The 16,579-nt window shown below is 42.6% G+C and overlaps 1 protein-coding gene across 4 annotated transcripts in view; it reads right to left on the bottom strand.

Moving 5' to 3' along the window:
- Positions 1–14,257, bottom strand: part of PCCB (propionyl-CoA carboxylase subunit beta) — a 34,569-nt gene extending 20,312 nt beyond the window's left edge. Inside the window, exons 1-3 of one of the 4 annotated variants that reach the window (XM_062606579.1) lie at positions 14,140–14,257; positions 2,999–3,118; positions 734–802 (exon numbers count right to left, since the gene is read on the bottom strand). In XM_062606579.1, the coding sequence (XP_062462563.1) occupies positions 734–802; positions 2,999–3,118; positions 14,140–14,196 (246 nt within the window). In that variant the 5' untranslated portion in view covers positions 14,197–14,257. Of the gene's footprint in view, positions 1–733; positions 803–2,998; positions 3,119–5,023; positions 5,224–8,852; positions 8,919–14,139 lie in introns of those variants that run through there. The other 3 variants (XM_062606580.1, XM_062606578.1, XM_062606581.1) reach the window with 3 other exon arrangements.
- Between the last annotated feature and the right edge of the window lie 2,322 nt (positions 14,258–16,579).

Raw genomic sequence — 16,579 nt, 5'->3', positions numbered from 1 at the left:
GATACTTTGTGTTTCTATTTATATACTATCTATCACAGTCTCTTCGACTATTCAGAGTTTGAACCTGAGAAACAATTCAAGGTTGCTCAAGTGCCTTCTGTCATGAATTCCACTCCTTGCAATTCCAGTTGCCATCTCCAGCAAACAGCCCCCATTCTGCAGTGTGAAACCCAGAAGACAGTTCTTAGAACTTGCAAAGCCTTCCACTGACACTTACAGGTCTCCACATGCCTGCAGGAGCTCATCCACACACATCCAACTGGAGGGACAGAGTCAAAGCTTGAAGTTGATTTAAGCACACAGTGCTCAGTCGCTGACTTCCCCATTAATTCACTTCTTGGTTATCAAAACTGCGGGTTCTGGAGGACTCCTCCAGTCTCTCAGCATATCAATATCTAATGAAGTAATAACGCTTTGTCTTTTCAAAACATTCCCACTGGCTTTGCATTCTTTCATATTTTCACCTCGCCTTCATCACAACTACTTCTATCACTCAACAAAAGTTTTAGAAATGCTTTTTTTGCTGCTGCTTCTTGTCTGAAGGTGCCCTGCTTCCTCCCACAGGACGTTACATCTAACTTGCACTTACTGCTAGAAGGTAAACAGGTACATTATTACCTGGCCACACTGATCCTTTGGAATAAATTCACAATATTTGAGTTCATGTTATTTAAAAAAAAAACAAAAACAACAAACAAAAAAACCCAAACCAAAACAACAAGTAAAAGCATACCTGACTGAAAACATAAGCCAGTCTCCCATTAATCCGTCCCCGGCCAGTCACCACACTGTCTCCAGGATACTGCATAAAAAAAAAACCAAATTCATTAAAAGTAAAATTAGAAAAAAAAAAAAAAAAATCAAAGCAGTGACAACATCCACTAAAAACCCCACAGAGTTATACTGAATACCAAGTCAAAGTAAAGGCTGATTCTCAGAGAGGACTGGCCTTACGTGTTACAAGTATTATTTGTGTATTAAGTGTTAAGATTACCGAACTTCACAGTTCCCTCTTGAATTTCAGCACATCTGGAGTTAAAGCAAATTCATGTCCTTAGAGACAGGATGTACTTTTTATCAGAACCAACTGATGTTTTTTTACAGAATGGACACAGAACACAAACCTTTCTTGAGGTGTTGATGCAGGGGGGGAAAAAACCTCTGAAAGGTCAAAAACACTTCAACCTGACCTGTTCCATTTGCCATCCTGTAAATAAGGGAAGAATAAAGAGCTGGAAGAGGAAATGGAGCCTGTAAATCTTAAGATCTCTTACCTTTGTTTCACTTTTCAGAAAAGGAAATACACAGAAATCTTTCAAGACAACAGTAGAGAAGGAACTTTTTGGGCTGTCACAAAGGAATTCCAAATATTTAAATGCTTCTTACTGTTTGGTATTTAAAAGAATATTTATGCTCAAGGTGATCTGTATTCAGAAAAGTCATACAAGTCTGGGGAGTTCTCTCAGGCTGCACAGACAGCACTGCTACCAACCCATAGTTCTTAGCACATAGAACAGCAGGAAACACACCTGTAGTTCCAGATGCTGTCTCATGCAGATGACTCCTAAAAGCCCAAGCAGCCTGCCAGAGTGGCCTGAGTGTAAGTACAGGTCTTACCCTACCTTCAGAAAGTTCCAGGAACTCTGAGAAATTAAATGCTAAACTAATATTCCAGCTCACTGGCCACAGTTAGGACATCTGTTGTGAAACCCTACTCTGTAAACACAATATGCAGCTCACCGAAAGGTAAATTCTGAAGGACAAGGAAAAAATTAACCCTCTTGTCAACTTTCAGGACTCAGTCACTCCTCATCTCTTCAGAAACAGCCATTTGTTATCATCATTGTGGGATGCAGTGCTGAGTAGCATGATGAGAGGCAACACTGCAGTTATTTGAGTTTGCTAGGGAACAGAGGAGAAGAAAGTACTTAAAGAAGTTTGCTCCTATGCTCCCTGAGAGAAGGTCTAACATGACATCCTTCCTAACACCAAGTCCCATCAGACTCCTGGCTACTAAACCACCACCAAATTCTAGACCTTTGCCAGTTCCCAATGCTCCAGCTGCTCATGGTGGAAGCCTGCTGAATCCTCCCTCATCTATAGGATGCAGCCCTGCGACTTGAAGGACTGAAAACTGATGAACTAGTTTAATAGCCATATAAATGGAACTTGCAGTCATTATATGCAGCATGGGGCAGTGGCACATACAGAGCAGGTTCTCACCACACACCAAAACAGAACACTCCACAGCAAATAGGACGTTTTGCTACAGGAAGATTCACACTGACCAGGCACACCCACACATCCCAGCACGTTCATTGTCCTTTCTGTACTAAATCACAACAAAATACTTTTCCCATGTAGTAATTTATCAGGCATCAATGTTACAGTGAGAGACTTTAGGGAGCCGTAAATTTTCCCTCTATGTGATGAGCCTCAGGTACCATTTCAATTTATGATACACAGCTGTGTACCTGAAAAGTGCAGAAGTTTGCTACGCAGTTCTCAGACTTGCTAACAGACTAGTATGAATGCTTGAAATTCCTAACACAGCAGATTTTAAGGCCCTAAAGGATTTTATTACTCTCTAGTTTGGCTAGATCTGAGTTATTTCATTCTATAACTTGGATGTCACCTGCAGGGAGGCAGAAGTATCTACCTATGTTTGCTCTTCATACCCATCTTGATTAACAAAGTTTTAACATCAAAGCTCTGCAGCTTCCTCTATTATTTAAAATACAAATTAAGGCAATATCCTAGAGGTATCTGACCTTAAAAAAAAAAAAAAAAGTATCAAGTTTAGACAATGGAAAAGTAAACCAGGTAAGCTCTTAAATGGAAACTGAGAGTAATAAAAGACAAGTTGGAAAACAAAAAATAAAACAATTAAAAGAGATTACATGTGAACAGAACAGCCTATTTTCCATCAACCAGCTGGCTGGCTAAATGGCTGAAGAACAGAGGACAAAGAAGTAAGAGTTATATGAAGTAAAATTACCTTATTCTTACTAGAGTCCATCCCAAAATCAGAACATCTGTGTTCCACAAACATATCATATTCATCAAAAGTGTCGGGGTCCAACAGCAAAAGAATTCGTTCCCTTGCTGTCAGCTTTCCCTGAAACAAAACAAACAACAGTTACTACAGCCATGAGGTGGTTCTGGCTCAGTTTACTGACCACCAGCAGATATAGTTTAATCAAACATGGCTTCACTTCATTTGCTACATTTGGCCCATTAAAAACAAACATCATGCAAGCCACACTTTGAAAAGGCTGACTACTGGAGCAGCACTACCACAAGATAAAGGAAACCATACCAGAGTCTTTTCAACAAGATCTAATAGCATCACAGCTATTTTTGCCTACACATTTAAATGCCACTATTAAGGTCTTTGTTCTATTCTTAAACATGGAACTCTTCCACAGCTAAACCAATCCTTACCAACAGTTCAAAGCTCAATTCACTATGCTCTATATCTGACTGCAGCAAATGACAGGAAAAGGGAAAATTCTGACAAAATCCTTTTGGTTCGTTTTTTGTTTTTTTCTTCTGTTGGACACTGGTATGAGCAAAAGTAGAGTAAGATCCATGAAAGTTATCAACTGACAAGACACGCATTGTCCCTTGCTCAGTAATAATGATGCCATGCAGGAATAAAGGACCGCAAAGTTCTTTTTATCTTAACCTTCCAAACAAATGTGTTCTGTCCAGCCCAGGTAAGCATCTGTCTACAAAGCTCAGGGCAGCTGGGTTATCTTCTTTAAGGGATGGTATAACCCTATCTCAACATGACATTAAAACATAGCTTGGCTTCTCTACAAAACTTCTGACCACGAAGTCAGAAAGTCCATGAAAATCAACAAATGCAGCAAAGACTAACATAAGCCAGAGATTTAGTTTACATAAAACATAAGATGTTTGAGGCACCCCAAGATGCAGAAATAATTGCATAATGATCTACTGCAAGGCATCCCTGCCCATGGCAAGGGGCTGGAACTAGACGATCTTAAAGTCCTTACAACCCAAACCATTCTGTGATTCTGTCAGTATCCTAAACTTAACTCAGTGAGCCTATGAATGTTCAGATGCTGTATAGCCGCAGGAAACAAAGTTATAATAGGCAAACTGATCATTCATGCAGCCTTCACACAAACAGCTATCCCCATCTTCTCGATGCCTACAAACCATCATAGTACCACTAGGTCCTTCCACTAAAATTAAAAGACATCCCAGCAAGAAACACACAAAAACAGGAAAACTACATTGTCACCCACTTCAGTACTGCCTAAAATTTTAATAATAGAAACATGAGACTAAAAATCCAGCTGTTCTCACCCTTCCCATCTGCCTTTTTCTCTGCCTTATTTCCATTTGTCTTTGACCAGCTTAGATTTGCAACAGCAGTGTAAAAGATGACACTGCACTGCACAGTATGCCTCCAAGCCCAACAAAGTATTAAGCAACCTAGAACTTGCCATATGTTAGGCAGTACCCCTCATACACACACATTATAGCCAATCTCGGTTACAAAGCTGAGATAAATTAATTTTTTTTCCTGCCTCGAATAACAGGTAATGCTGTCTCTAATATAACTTCAGTATAACTCCACTGCAAAAAAAAATGCCTCTGCAATTGACAAGCAAAGCCGCCCGTGGTTACGAGGACTTGAGCAACCTGGGCTAGTGGAAGCTGTTCCTGCCCATGGCAGAGGATTGGAACTATATGACCTTAAGGTCCTTTCCAACCCAAACCATTCTGTGATTTTAAGACTCGAGCGTTTTCCGCCTCTGACCGCGGGAGGCCGTTTGAGCCCTGCCCGCGGCACAGCACCGCTCCCTGCCTACCCGGGAGGGTCGGCGTTCGCTACGACTACCCATCCCATCCCATCCCGACCGTGCCTGCCGCGAAGCGGAGACGCCCCGCTATTGAGCCCGGCGGCTGGACGGCCGTGCCAGCGCCCCGGCCGGGAGGGGGGAGTGCAGCGGGGAAGGGGCTGTTCTCCCCGCCGTCCACAGCTCACCCGCTTGTGCTGAGCGTCGATGCGGGCCTGGCCGCCCCCAAGCAGCGCGGCGCGGCGCTTCTCCTCTATCCGCTCGGGCACGGAGGGCGGGCGGCCCCCCGAGGCGGCCCGGCACAGGCAGAGCGCCCGAGACCCCGCCGCCCGCCGCAACACGAGCACCGCCGCCATGTCGCGCACCAGCCACGGCAGCGCCTGCGCGCGACCGCGGGGGCCTGGCCCGGAGCCTGCACTTGTCCCTGCGCGGGCCCGGCCTCGCTGCCCCGGGAGCCGGCGCGGCGTTCCCAGGGACGACGGGCCTAGGGACGGCTCGGGGGTACCAGCAAGTGCGGTGCTTCCGGGCCGGGAGGCCCTTAAAGGGGTAGCCAGTAGCCGGGCGCTGCCGCAAGCAGACCGCTGCCTGACGGGCAGGCCGGGTTTTCCTCAGCCGAATTGTTAATCGCTTTTGTCTTTGCGCAGGGAAGCTTTCCGACAGAGCAATGTGAAAATGCATCGTCTCTTCCCGGCCTCCTTTTCCTCTTTTGCGGACATACTGTTTTGGCTTCCGGAAAACCACCGGGACTTTGGAAAACTGGCTTTTCAGAAATGGAGCCGCCAAGCAAAAGCGTTTAAAGATTAGCTGCCCTCTCTTTGTTCTGAGTGCTAGAAAGTATTTCTTATGAAAACACTGTCCCTGTGATACATGGGCACCAATTCTCCCCCTATTAACGGGCAGTCTGGCTCTCGTCACATCACACTTTCACAAGGATGAAGAAAATAAAGACCTCCATAAAAAGGGAGAGGATTAGGGTGTTTGGGGAATACACATTTGCGCAGACCAAGTGACCTAGCTGCAGCGTATCCGCAATCCAGAGATCTGATGTCATCGCTTCCCAGGCAGTTGCCTGCTCTGCAAAAGCAGCCGTCTGTATATAGCAGATCATTTGTTATCCCTGTAGCCCACTTCAGCTGCTGACGACCAAGAAATAAGTCAGTGGAAAAGAACTGAGCTAGCCCTAGGTGAATATTGCCTTACATGCACAACACTAAGCACAAAGGAGGACACAAGCATGGCCCTATACACAGCACAAGGGTAATTCTGAAGAAGAATCTCCAAGAATGGAAATTCTTGGATTACATGGCATATACAAGCTGGCGCATAAAAATTCATTTTGGAAGGGTTCTCAGGCTCCAGTCCAGCCTCCTACTCAGAACAGAGTTAGCACTGAATTCATACCAGTTTTCTCAGGGCATCATCTGGATCTTAAAAGTCTGCAAAGATTTGGCCTGATGGGAGAAACTAATTCCCCTCCCACGCCTTCTATTAAGTAGCAGCCTGCCCTGCTTCAGTTCAAGATAACTGTCTCTTGCCCTGACTAGGCACTTCAATAGAGAGGTTAGGAAAGATGAAGGCCAGTCCCTCAGCCTTTCCACCTCTGGAAGTGCTCCAGCCCTTCACCACCATACTATCTCTCTTCCCCATGATGTCCCAACCTAGGTACAACTGTATAGTAACAGATCATCAAAAACCTTGCACAAATCAAGGTAAATGACATTCATTGCTCTTCCCTCATCTACAGAGCTAGTCACCTTATCACTAGAAGGCACTGAGGTTGGTCACACATGATTTACCTGAGATTAATCTGTGTTGGCTATTACCAAACACCTCCTTCCTGTGCCAGAAAGAGGCATTCAAGAAGACTTAGTCCATGGTTTTCCTCAGAAAACAAATTGAAGGTTACTGCCTTGCAGTCATCCTCCCCAGTTTTTTTTCTAGATGGGTGTAACCTCAGCCTTTCCCCATTCATCAGGGATCTGCCCTGATCTCCATGACCCCTCTCAGCACACTTGGGTCATTCTGTCTAGTTCCCCCAGACTGTAGCTGTCAGACTTTCTCAGTAACTGCCAACTCAATCATCCGCCACTACTGGTAATCCCTGCCTGCAGGCACAAAGGCCTGGGGACATCTTGTCAGTGAAGACCAAGACAAGGAAGGCACTGAGCACCTCAGCCCACACCTACCTAGCATGATACTGTTTCAACCCCCAGCCAGCATAACTGCAAAATGTTATTAGCTGCATTCCTGCCTATCTGTGAGATAGCTGCTCCCCTGCAGCAGCTGAACAGACACTTAACACTGCCCATCAGGCTCAGTGAAAACCCAAGGAGGGTTCCCTGATCACAAAATAGCTCAAGCAGGAAACAGACAACAGGAGATGTTTGAAGCAAAAGCCTCCACTGTCCCTCAGTGGGAAACAGTTAGGTATCACTCAGGCTGGCTACTGCAACTTTAGAAATGAAAATAATCACTATTTGGAACATGGATCACAAGCAAAAAGGGTTAAAAATCTACATTCTGGGTACAGAGAGGTTTCAAAAAGAGCCCATCCTGGAAAAGAGAGGTGGCATGACTCAACAGCATGGCAATGGGAGTTACTAGAAAAAAAAAAAAAAAAAAAAAGGCACTCTTCAGATAATTGAAACTCTGCCCAAGAGAGGAGTACAGGGTAAAACAGAATTGTAAACTATTGCTAGTTACATGTGAAAAAAAACAGAGTGAAGAGGGTAAAAAATACTCTTAGGAACAGCTTGCTACAAGTAGGAAAGCCAGTAAATACTTTTTCCAAATACCTGAGAAAAAGGAAGCATGCCAGAGAATCTGGCAATGAGACGCATCAACATTAAAGAGATTACTCAGAGACTATACAACCATTGCAGAAAAGTCTATTTTGGGGTTTGGTTTTTGGTGTTTTTTTTTTCCCCCATCTATGTCAGTGCAAAAGAACTTGAGAAGATTTCTGTACCAAACCCCATTTTTATTTGACAAAGGGAGACATTGGAGGTCCTGCTTCACCCTGAAGAGCAGAAAATTAAGCTATAGACCAAATGATTAATACTAACATGTCTCCAGGACTTTTTTTTCACCTTGGTGTTATAATTCAGACATGAACTAGCTTCAATAGCAAGTCTCTTGCTATAAACCTCATATGGCAGGTGCCTACCGCAATGCCAATTTTTAAGACAGGCGTTAACAGATCGAAGAAAACTGCAAACCTGTAAATCCAGCACGAATTATGAAGCAAAGTGGAAAAAAAAATACCAAGCAAACCACTAAAACACCCCCACATCCAACTAAACCCCAGTGTTCATGGGGAGGACATACTGGGGAGGACCCGACACAGGTTTTACAGAAAGTCATGCCATGCAGACCTAGTAGCCCTATTTAATGAAGTCAAACACCCACACCAGAGATTCAGTTCATAAGATTACAAGGGTTTCCAGAGGTTTTTGAGAGTGTCCCTTATTAGAACCTCTTGAAACTAAGTTGCCATTAGATTAAAATCCTGTCACACAGGGCAGTTGTTTAGGAAATTAAGAGTGAAAAGTAAATTTTCAGTGTGAAACAATTTAACTAGCAAATCCCACTGGGCTCTTGAGCTAGGACATCTTTTGTTCTTTGCACTGAGATTTATTCTGTTCAACACAACTGTGAAAGATCTGGAAAAGGGCCTTAGTGAGGTGCAATTTCCTGTCAAGACCAAAAGATTTGCTTAACAGTTATGATGCTGAACTAAAAAAAAAAAAAAAAAAAAAACAAACCAAAATCACTGAAGGACCTCACAGAGTGCAGAAAAAGAAGTTCAAATAGACGTCAAATGATGCACTAGGGAAAAACAATCCCAAGAACACATACACCTTGGGCGCTTGAACTGTTTGGTACTAAAAGGCACAAGTTCATAATACCTCTAGAAAAACATCAGCTTGATTTTCAATTATGGTTAAAAAGTAAACTTAATATTAGTAATGATTGCTAAAAAGAACAAAATAAAAAATATATTATGCTACAAAATACCTGTATGGTAAATCCACATGACCAATACTGCATGCAGCTCTGGCCCTCCATTGCACTTTGTGCCCCACTCTTGAAAATGAGATACAGAGATATGATTCTGTGTATTCTCTAGTATATATATACGCATACATATATACACACACATATATACACACACTCAGAAAGACTGCAAAAAGAACAGAGTTGACTGAGGGTATGAAGCAGCTTCTGCAAAAGCAGCAAATAAATAGTCCTCAGCCTAGAAAAGGAACAGCTGAGGTAGAATGATGGACACCTGCAAAATCAGCAGTAACATGAAAGGGGGGAATGGGGATTGATCCTTCTTCACCAGCTATTTCAACACAAACATTATTGGCTTCAGCTGGAACAGGCAGATAGATGATCTGTTATAAGGAGGTACTTCTCTATACCACATAGCTGAACTAAGGAACTACTTGCAACAGGGTACCCTGTGTGCTAAAAGAGTTTGGAAACACTTATCTAAGGCTATAAAATGCAAACATGTCACTTTGGGCTTTGAAGGTTCAAGACACAAATTGTTGGAAGACTATGCTAGGAAAATAACACTATATGCTTACTATATTATTAGTGTTCTCTACATATTTGTCATTGCCTGCTTTTTGAAGCAGGATACTGGACTTTAGTTCTGACACAGTCCTATATTGTTAGAATTGTTTAGTTAGATATTGTCTCAGAGATGCAATAGAACACAAAAATTCTTCAAGCAGTTTCTCAAGAAGCCCCCACAATGCAATTCAGTGAAAGAGAAGAAGGTATTCCAAATCCATTTGCAAGAGGACTTTTAACTATGAGAAAACACTCCCCTGTTATTCAATTTTCTTATGTTCAGTCAAGTAGTAATTTGTGTATATTTTTTGTAAACATAAGTCATCAATAAAAAAAACCAAACAGTTCCATCATTAATTTGTATGCCTGTAAGAAACAGTCCAAGGTCAATGTTGGTTGATTTATTAAGTCAGAGGGGTAACTCAAGTGTATGAAGTGTATAGATTCTTGTTCTGAGATAAGTATGTACAGTAGCATTCTCACTAAACCCGAATTAAGCTGGAACACATGCAGAGCTGAACCAGTATTTCTACATAGCAGTTCGGCTCAGAATCAGCTTGAATACTTAGTGCTAATCCCAGATCATCTCTACTTGCTTTGTGCCATTCCAGACCGCACTGAGAGTCCTGTTCTGACAAAACTCCTGCACTCCTGGAAGCTCAGGTTTTGAACTGACTCACAACTCACACCACTGATGAGCTGGAGACTCACAAAAATAAGCAGACTTCAGACTAGTTACAAAGCCAAAACTGAATTCATAGATACTAAAAGCCAGAAATGACTGCTGTGATCATGTCATGAGGTTGTCTCGGTGAGATACTCTGAATTGTGTATTTGAATCAACTATTAAATACTGGTATTATCTTGTAAAAAGAAAAAGAAAAAGGAGAAAAGAAAACTTTATATTCTTTGTCTGATAAAATGAAATAATCAGTCTGTACTATACTGCTTTCTCAAAAACAGCCCATGAAGATATAATGTTGGTATAATGTTTGTCAGCAGAGTAACTACAAAGTATCTATTGAAAAAAGCAGTTGAAATTTTTCAGTGTCAAAACAAGGAAAAGCACCAAGAGGATTAACAATCTATCTGCCATTTGGCAGAAGAGTTTTCATTACAGAGCAGCAGAAATGCTTTGCTCAAAGAAAAGCTGCAGAGAGAACATATGGATCCAAGAAGTCACCTTTAGGAAGTCACAGTAATACTTACTAGCCCGCAGAGGGAACAAGGCAGTCAAGGAAACAAGTAAGGACAGTGTTGTTCCAGTTGTTTATCTGTCTCACTTACAACTAAGACCCAAAAGAGAGAGGTCAGAATATTCCTACTTTAATAACAATAACAACAGCATCATCACCACCACAAACCACCAAGCTAAAAACAACCTACTTTTTTGAAAGAGGGGCTCCCTGCATGAGCTTCTATAGTACTTCTTAACCTCACAGCTCAGTGGGCAGTTGGGAAGATGATCAGAGAGGAAGAGAACCATGCTCCTCGAGCCAAAATTCAGTGGCTAGCTGCTTGGCAACACCAGTAAGAAAGAAACAGCTTCAGTGAGGAGATGGACTGCTGTGAGCTTTATTGATACCCTTCTGCTTCTAATGTGCATGTTGGAAAACTGTTTTGTGATGATTTTGAAAGGTAAGGTAAACAGATTTTTTACATTAGCAACAATAAAAGCTTACTGATGCAATTATGTAAATACCACTACAAGGAAAAAATAACTGGAAAGGGTACTTTTGTAAATATGAAGGAGACCAACATAGAACATGTTTAGTATCTGGTAAAAGCTTTCAGATCCAGTTCTGGAAAAAAGGAGGAATCCATCTCATCCAAGAGAGGAGTTGCAAAGAGATACCTCATTACTTCTGCTTATACCTACACAGTTTAACAACAACAGGAGGAACTTGATTACCAGAGATCTAATATGATATGCAAAATGCATGACGGTACTTGATACTGATTCAAATAGAACAATTATCAGGCCAGGCATGCTCACACAGCTGGAGAAAAGCTCTTGCAGCTACACCCACTGGCCTGTTTCACACTGGGGAAGTGCTGGGAGAACTAAAGGAAAAAGCCATGCTGAATAATAAATGCTGGGGATGTGTCCTATTAATTCAGCCTATGAAAATTCCCTTTAAACATATCACCCAAATGAAGTAAGTGAATTGTGGGTGACTGGCTTGTGGAGAACAATAAGCAAACCCCATAACAATAGTGACTTAGTGGGTGGTTTTTATACTGAGATCTTGGGGACCTTTACATTCTTGGCAATATTCATTCTCAAGCCCTTGTGAATCCAAACCAGAAATAAATTCTTGGTTATTTTCTTGGGGTTTCTGAAAAGCAGCAGATAGTTAAAAACCAAAACCAACCAACCAAAAAGAAAACTCCACACAGTTGCAAATAACTGGTGAACCTAACAAACATTGTTATAAAACTGTTTGTACAGCACTGTATGTTTCAATGTTCAACAACAGTGTAGAAAACTTTCTGGCTTAAAACAGGGAATTCCTCTGCTCCAGTAAAAATACACATTGTACTCACTACTCCAGGTCTCAAGCTTGATGATGTAGACACCTTTTTTGTCCTCCAAGAAAGGCTACTTGCAAAAATACACTCAGATGAAAAAGCAGGAATTGGCTTCTTCATATGTGAATATGTACTTGAATGAAAGGGCTATTGCAGCCACTCCTATAATCTGGAAAAATAGGATGTCCCCAGATGTGGCATTGCAGGCAAGGACAACAGTCGTCAGAGAGAGATCTCAGTAAGAGATCAGTAAGCAACTGGAGTACTTTTTAGAAAATGTGGCTGTTCTGGAATAACATAAGAATGCTTTTGAACATAGATGGGTAAAAATAATGGGAAAGTCTACAGTTCATTCATGGGTATAAAATAAGGCAAACTCAATGGACTGGGGGATGCTAGTATGCTCTGTTTCCCCAGGATTCTGAAGCCATGTCATCCCCCCCTGCCTTGTGCATTTGAGGGTTACAAAGCTAAATGGAAAACCCTATGAGAGAAAAAAAAAAAAAAATCAGGGAGAATTACAAATAAACCCTGCACAACTGGCGCAGGTTGTATTCATTTCATTTCTTTTGTATCTACTATGATTTCATATTTATTAGCGTTCGAGTTAGTTTTTTAATTCATTAATAAATTTAGCCCAGAAAACATGAGCATCTGTAACTATTGTTAGAACTGTTACAATCACTCCAGTCTTATCCTGCCTTTCTTGACATGATACTCAAAATGCAGTGACAAAGAAGGAAACATACAGCAAGTCAAACAATTAGAAGTAAGTTTGCCATTGTCTGAGGGGAAAAAAACCCAAACAAATCTCATAACAAAACAACAAACCCCACCAGTTTCTTAATGTGCAAGCTTTTCAAAGGCACTGTATGTGGTGACCAGTATTTTTTTTAAAGTGTTCTCAGTTGGTAACTTTCCCTTAAAGTTGCAGCACTGTAGTAATTACACATTTTACGATGCACCAATTCCACAAGAGAAGGCTGTCCTGATACAGGGAGCATCTTCATTACCTCATATTCTATCTGGCACGTTTACAGAGAACCTTCCATTAAGATCTACATGTTTGTAGGGTTTTTTTTGGTTGGGGAGGGTGGGGGTGGGGGGCTGGTGTGTTGGTGGTTTGTTTGTTTGTTTTTATTCAAGCACTGTAGTAAAGTATCAAGGACTTAAAATATAACCCAAGGACATTGGGCATTAATGAAAATATTTGTGTTTGGCAGATTTCAGACACCCTATTCTAACCTAATCTGAATGAAATATCTAGTTCTTCCAAATGCAGCCATGAGCAGAATGTTGGCAGGACCAGGAAGTAGAATAACACCCCTATTCTAACCTTACTCAGATTCATTTTCCATTGAAAAGATGAAGGGATGTAAATCAAGATCAGCATACAAGCTCAGACTTGAAGCAGTTGAATTAATCCATGACCACAATATGACTGAGGGTCAGTCAGACAGACAGGTAGCTCTACTGAAGGACAGGAATAGGTTTGCGATTGCAGAGTTAACTTAGAAGCAGTCTGTAACCTGTAGAGTGAAGGAACTTGTTTGTTGTCCAACACCAAGGAATTGGGTATGTTGAAACAGCAGCAGGTTTGAAATATTGAACTGATTCTCAGGCACCAGGAAAACATAAAAAAAACTTCTTGCCTCCCCTTGTTTTTAAAGTGCTTTAAATTAAGTTTTCTAAATAAATGTTCTCTCTTTTCTTTTGCACTCTACCCTCCCCCTTCTAGATCTCTGGAAATACTCTCTCTTCTTCACCAATTAGAAGCAGAGTCTTTGCTTCCTACACAGGTCTCTTAAAATGATCTCCCAAGGCAGATGGGTTCAGGGAGGTAAAAGATGTAACATAGAAGTAGAAATAAAACCACAGCAGTTGGACATGTAAGAGGAATTACACATTAAGCCCTTCTTCCTGCTACTCTCCCAGCAGAGGAAAGAGGATGGCTAGTGAAGGTTACTTCCATGGGCATATGAAATAGTTTGAGTGTTTCAGGGCTTGTTCAATATTAAGCACATACCACTGGCTGGAGAAGTTGGTGAGCAGAGACAACACTTGTGCTACAGTACTTTCAGTATCAGAAAGCAGCAAAAGTGGCTACTTTTGGAAGGTGAGCCAGGAAAGCCACAGGAAAGTGGGCAAGGCAGTATTAACATTGACAACAAATACAGTCCCACAGTACCTGAACAACAAGAGCAGAACAGTAAGGTCCAGCAGCAGGAACAAGGGTGAGCCCCATGACCACTTGCAAGACATCCACAACAATGAGGCAGGTCTAAGGTTAAAGCAGGAAGTCAACAAACAGATGCAGTATAGTTCAGAAAAAGACAGCTTAAAGGCAGCTCCTAAGGCACAGCTGAGAGGGCCTAGATGAACTTTCCATGTCTAGGCTAGTTCTCAGCAGTCTGATCCAAGGTCACACAGCTGCACCCCATCAGAGCTGGCCTAATGCACAGGCAGTCAGCCAAACCCCTGAAGGCAGGGGGAAGAGGTTGCAGATCTTGTTGGTGCTCTCATATTTAGTCTCACCACTCTATTTGTCCTAGATTTCAAACAGCTGAGGACCTAAACCAAAATGTTTGGGTAGCACGACTCACTCTCCAGAATAGTGATGGTGATAGACCACAATCAATAGAGGTAGAAAAAATTGAATCTCCTTCTTGGACTGCACTGTTAGAAACATGAATCCTCTACTTAAGGGTTTGACTAGAAGAAAAGTCAAATTCAGCACATCAGCCAGCAACAGTGGGAAGGAAAAAAGCATTATGGGCTTCCTTTGGCCAAAAGAGTATGATCTAGTCAATCTTGCTATTCTTGCAATTTCAAATTACCATAGTTTTCAAGATTTTAATAAGTTTTACTTGCAGTTCTAGAGCATTTAGATGCAGTTCTTCTTAGATGGAATCCAAACCTACTTATTTAGCTCTATCAGGGAATGTGAGAGTAGTGCAGGATAGTGCTGTGGATGGGGTATTGAGGTTTGCTCCTGGAACACTACTGATGGCAACTGTTGAATCCAGCTTGTGCATGATACCCAGGAGGAGTAAATCCCAGAAATTAGCCAAGACTGCTAGAACTCTTTGGATGTTGGGTGTCAAGTCAGTTCCTTGCATAACAGCCAGAGAGCAGTGTGAGATATAGTTGAGAGGGGTTGAGATGAGAGTGTTCAGGACACTTTGTTTGGAGTTTGGCAGAAGGTGTGATACAGGGAGGTGTGTATGAGAATGTGTGCTTGGTGGGAAATTGTTTGAATGTTAATTCAGTTTGTTGGCTTGGTTCAGGTGTTTCTGGCAGTAAGCTGAAGAAGGAATTGGGCTTTTTACAGACAACATACATGTAGGCTGAGGGGGAGAATGAAGATGCTGTACCATGAAATAAAGTCAGGTTAGGGACTCAACATGTCCAAGGAGTTATGGTCCATAGATGGCATACTGAGTGTTTGTTGTGAGGCCAAAAGGAACAAGGGGGTGTATGTTGAGAATATTAATAATATGCATATTAATATGAGAAAAGCACCGAGTGAGCAGACGGGCTGTATGTGTGCTATGTTAAAACAGTGTCAGGTGGGGAATGAGCTGTACAGCTTGATGAGGACCAGCAATGCTAACTGTGTATTAGTAGTCAAGACCCAAATTCCTTCATTTTGTATGCACACTCATTTTGACTTGGGCTGGAAAGCTGGGGGGCATTCATGAAGAGAACAACAAACAAAAAGATAGAGGTGGAACTCCTTCATTAGGGAGGTTGGAACTAGATCTTAAAGTCCTTTCCAACCCTAACTATCCTATGATTAGTTTAATGTGGGCAACTCTAGGTGAACACAGAGAGGGACAACTGGGAAAAAAGAGAGGTTCTATCAGATGGTTCCCCAAAAGGCCAAGCATGGAGAGGACTGCTTTGATGGCACTGGCTGTGTTGCAACACAGGAACTGGAGATGTGTGAAATGGCCGCAGTGGTGCTTACAAGTGGAAATATCAGAAGTTCCTTCCACAAGTCCCCAGTAACCTAAAACCTGATGAAGATAAAAAAAAATCCCTCCTGTGCCTGTATCTTGGTCATACCTGCCAAAACCTGTAGATCCACTGCTGTATTATATGTTAGGGTCTCCAGAGTGATGGGTATGGGCAGCAAGAACACTTGTGGTAAGCCTCTGTCTACTCAGCCTCGCGGAGGCAGCTAGTGGTGTCCACTGGGGCATCCAGACCGCATCTGAGAAGGGTGTGTTTTGCAGGTCTTGTGCCATATCTTCTAAGGACCTCGTAGGCCCTGCAGCTCTGACTTTGAAGGTATACACACTGGACTTGCTCCTTGCTAGGTGGAAGGGGGGGGACCCAGTCGGAACCCCAGCATCTCAAGCCCAGACGGAAACCTGATCTATTTGACAGGCCTGGCTGCAGGTTCCAGGATGACATAAGGCAGAGGCGGAGCCTGATTCCTCAGCCCGATAGGTGAGCGGAGGCATTCGCCATGACAGGAGCAGGGAGCAGCGACTGCGCCCAGCCGCTCCGGAGGCACGGCTGCCCGTGAGGTGGAGGCCCTGAGCGCGGGCATAAGCCTCATCACCCGGGGCACGGGGGCAGCACACGCGCCGGTGGGGCCTTGCCGGCAGCCGACCCAGCCC

Source organism: Pezoporus occidentalis, unplaced genomic scaffold, assembly GCF_034315485.1.
Source record: "Pezoporus occidentalis ecotype Australia unplaced genomic scaffold, CSIRO_AGI_Poc_V1 ctg97, whole genome shotgun sequence".
In the NCBI taxonomy this organism is placed as follows: domain Eukaryota; kingdom Metazoa; phylum Chordata; class Aves; order Psittaciformes; family Psittacidae; genus Pezoporus; species Pezoporus occidentalis.
The sequence above is the reverse complement of the archived record's forward strand: the minus strand, read 5'-3'. Positions and strand labels throughout refer to the sequence as shown.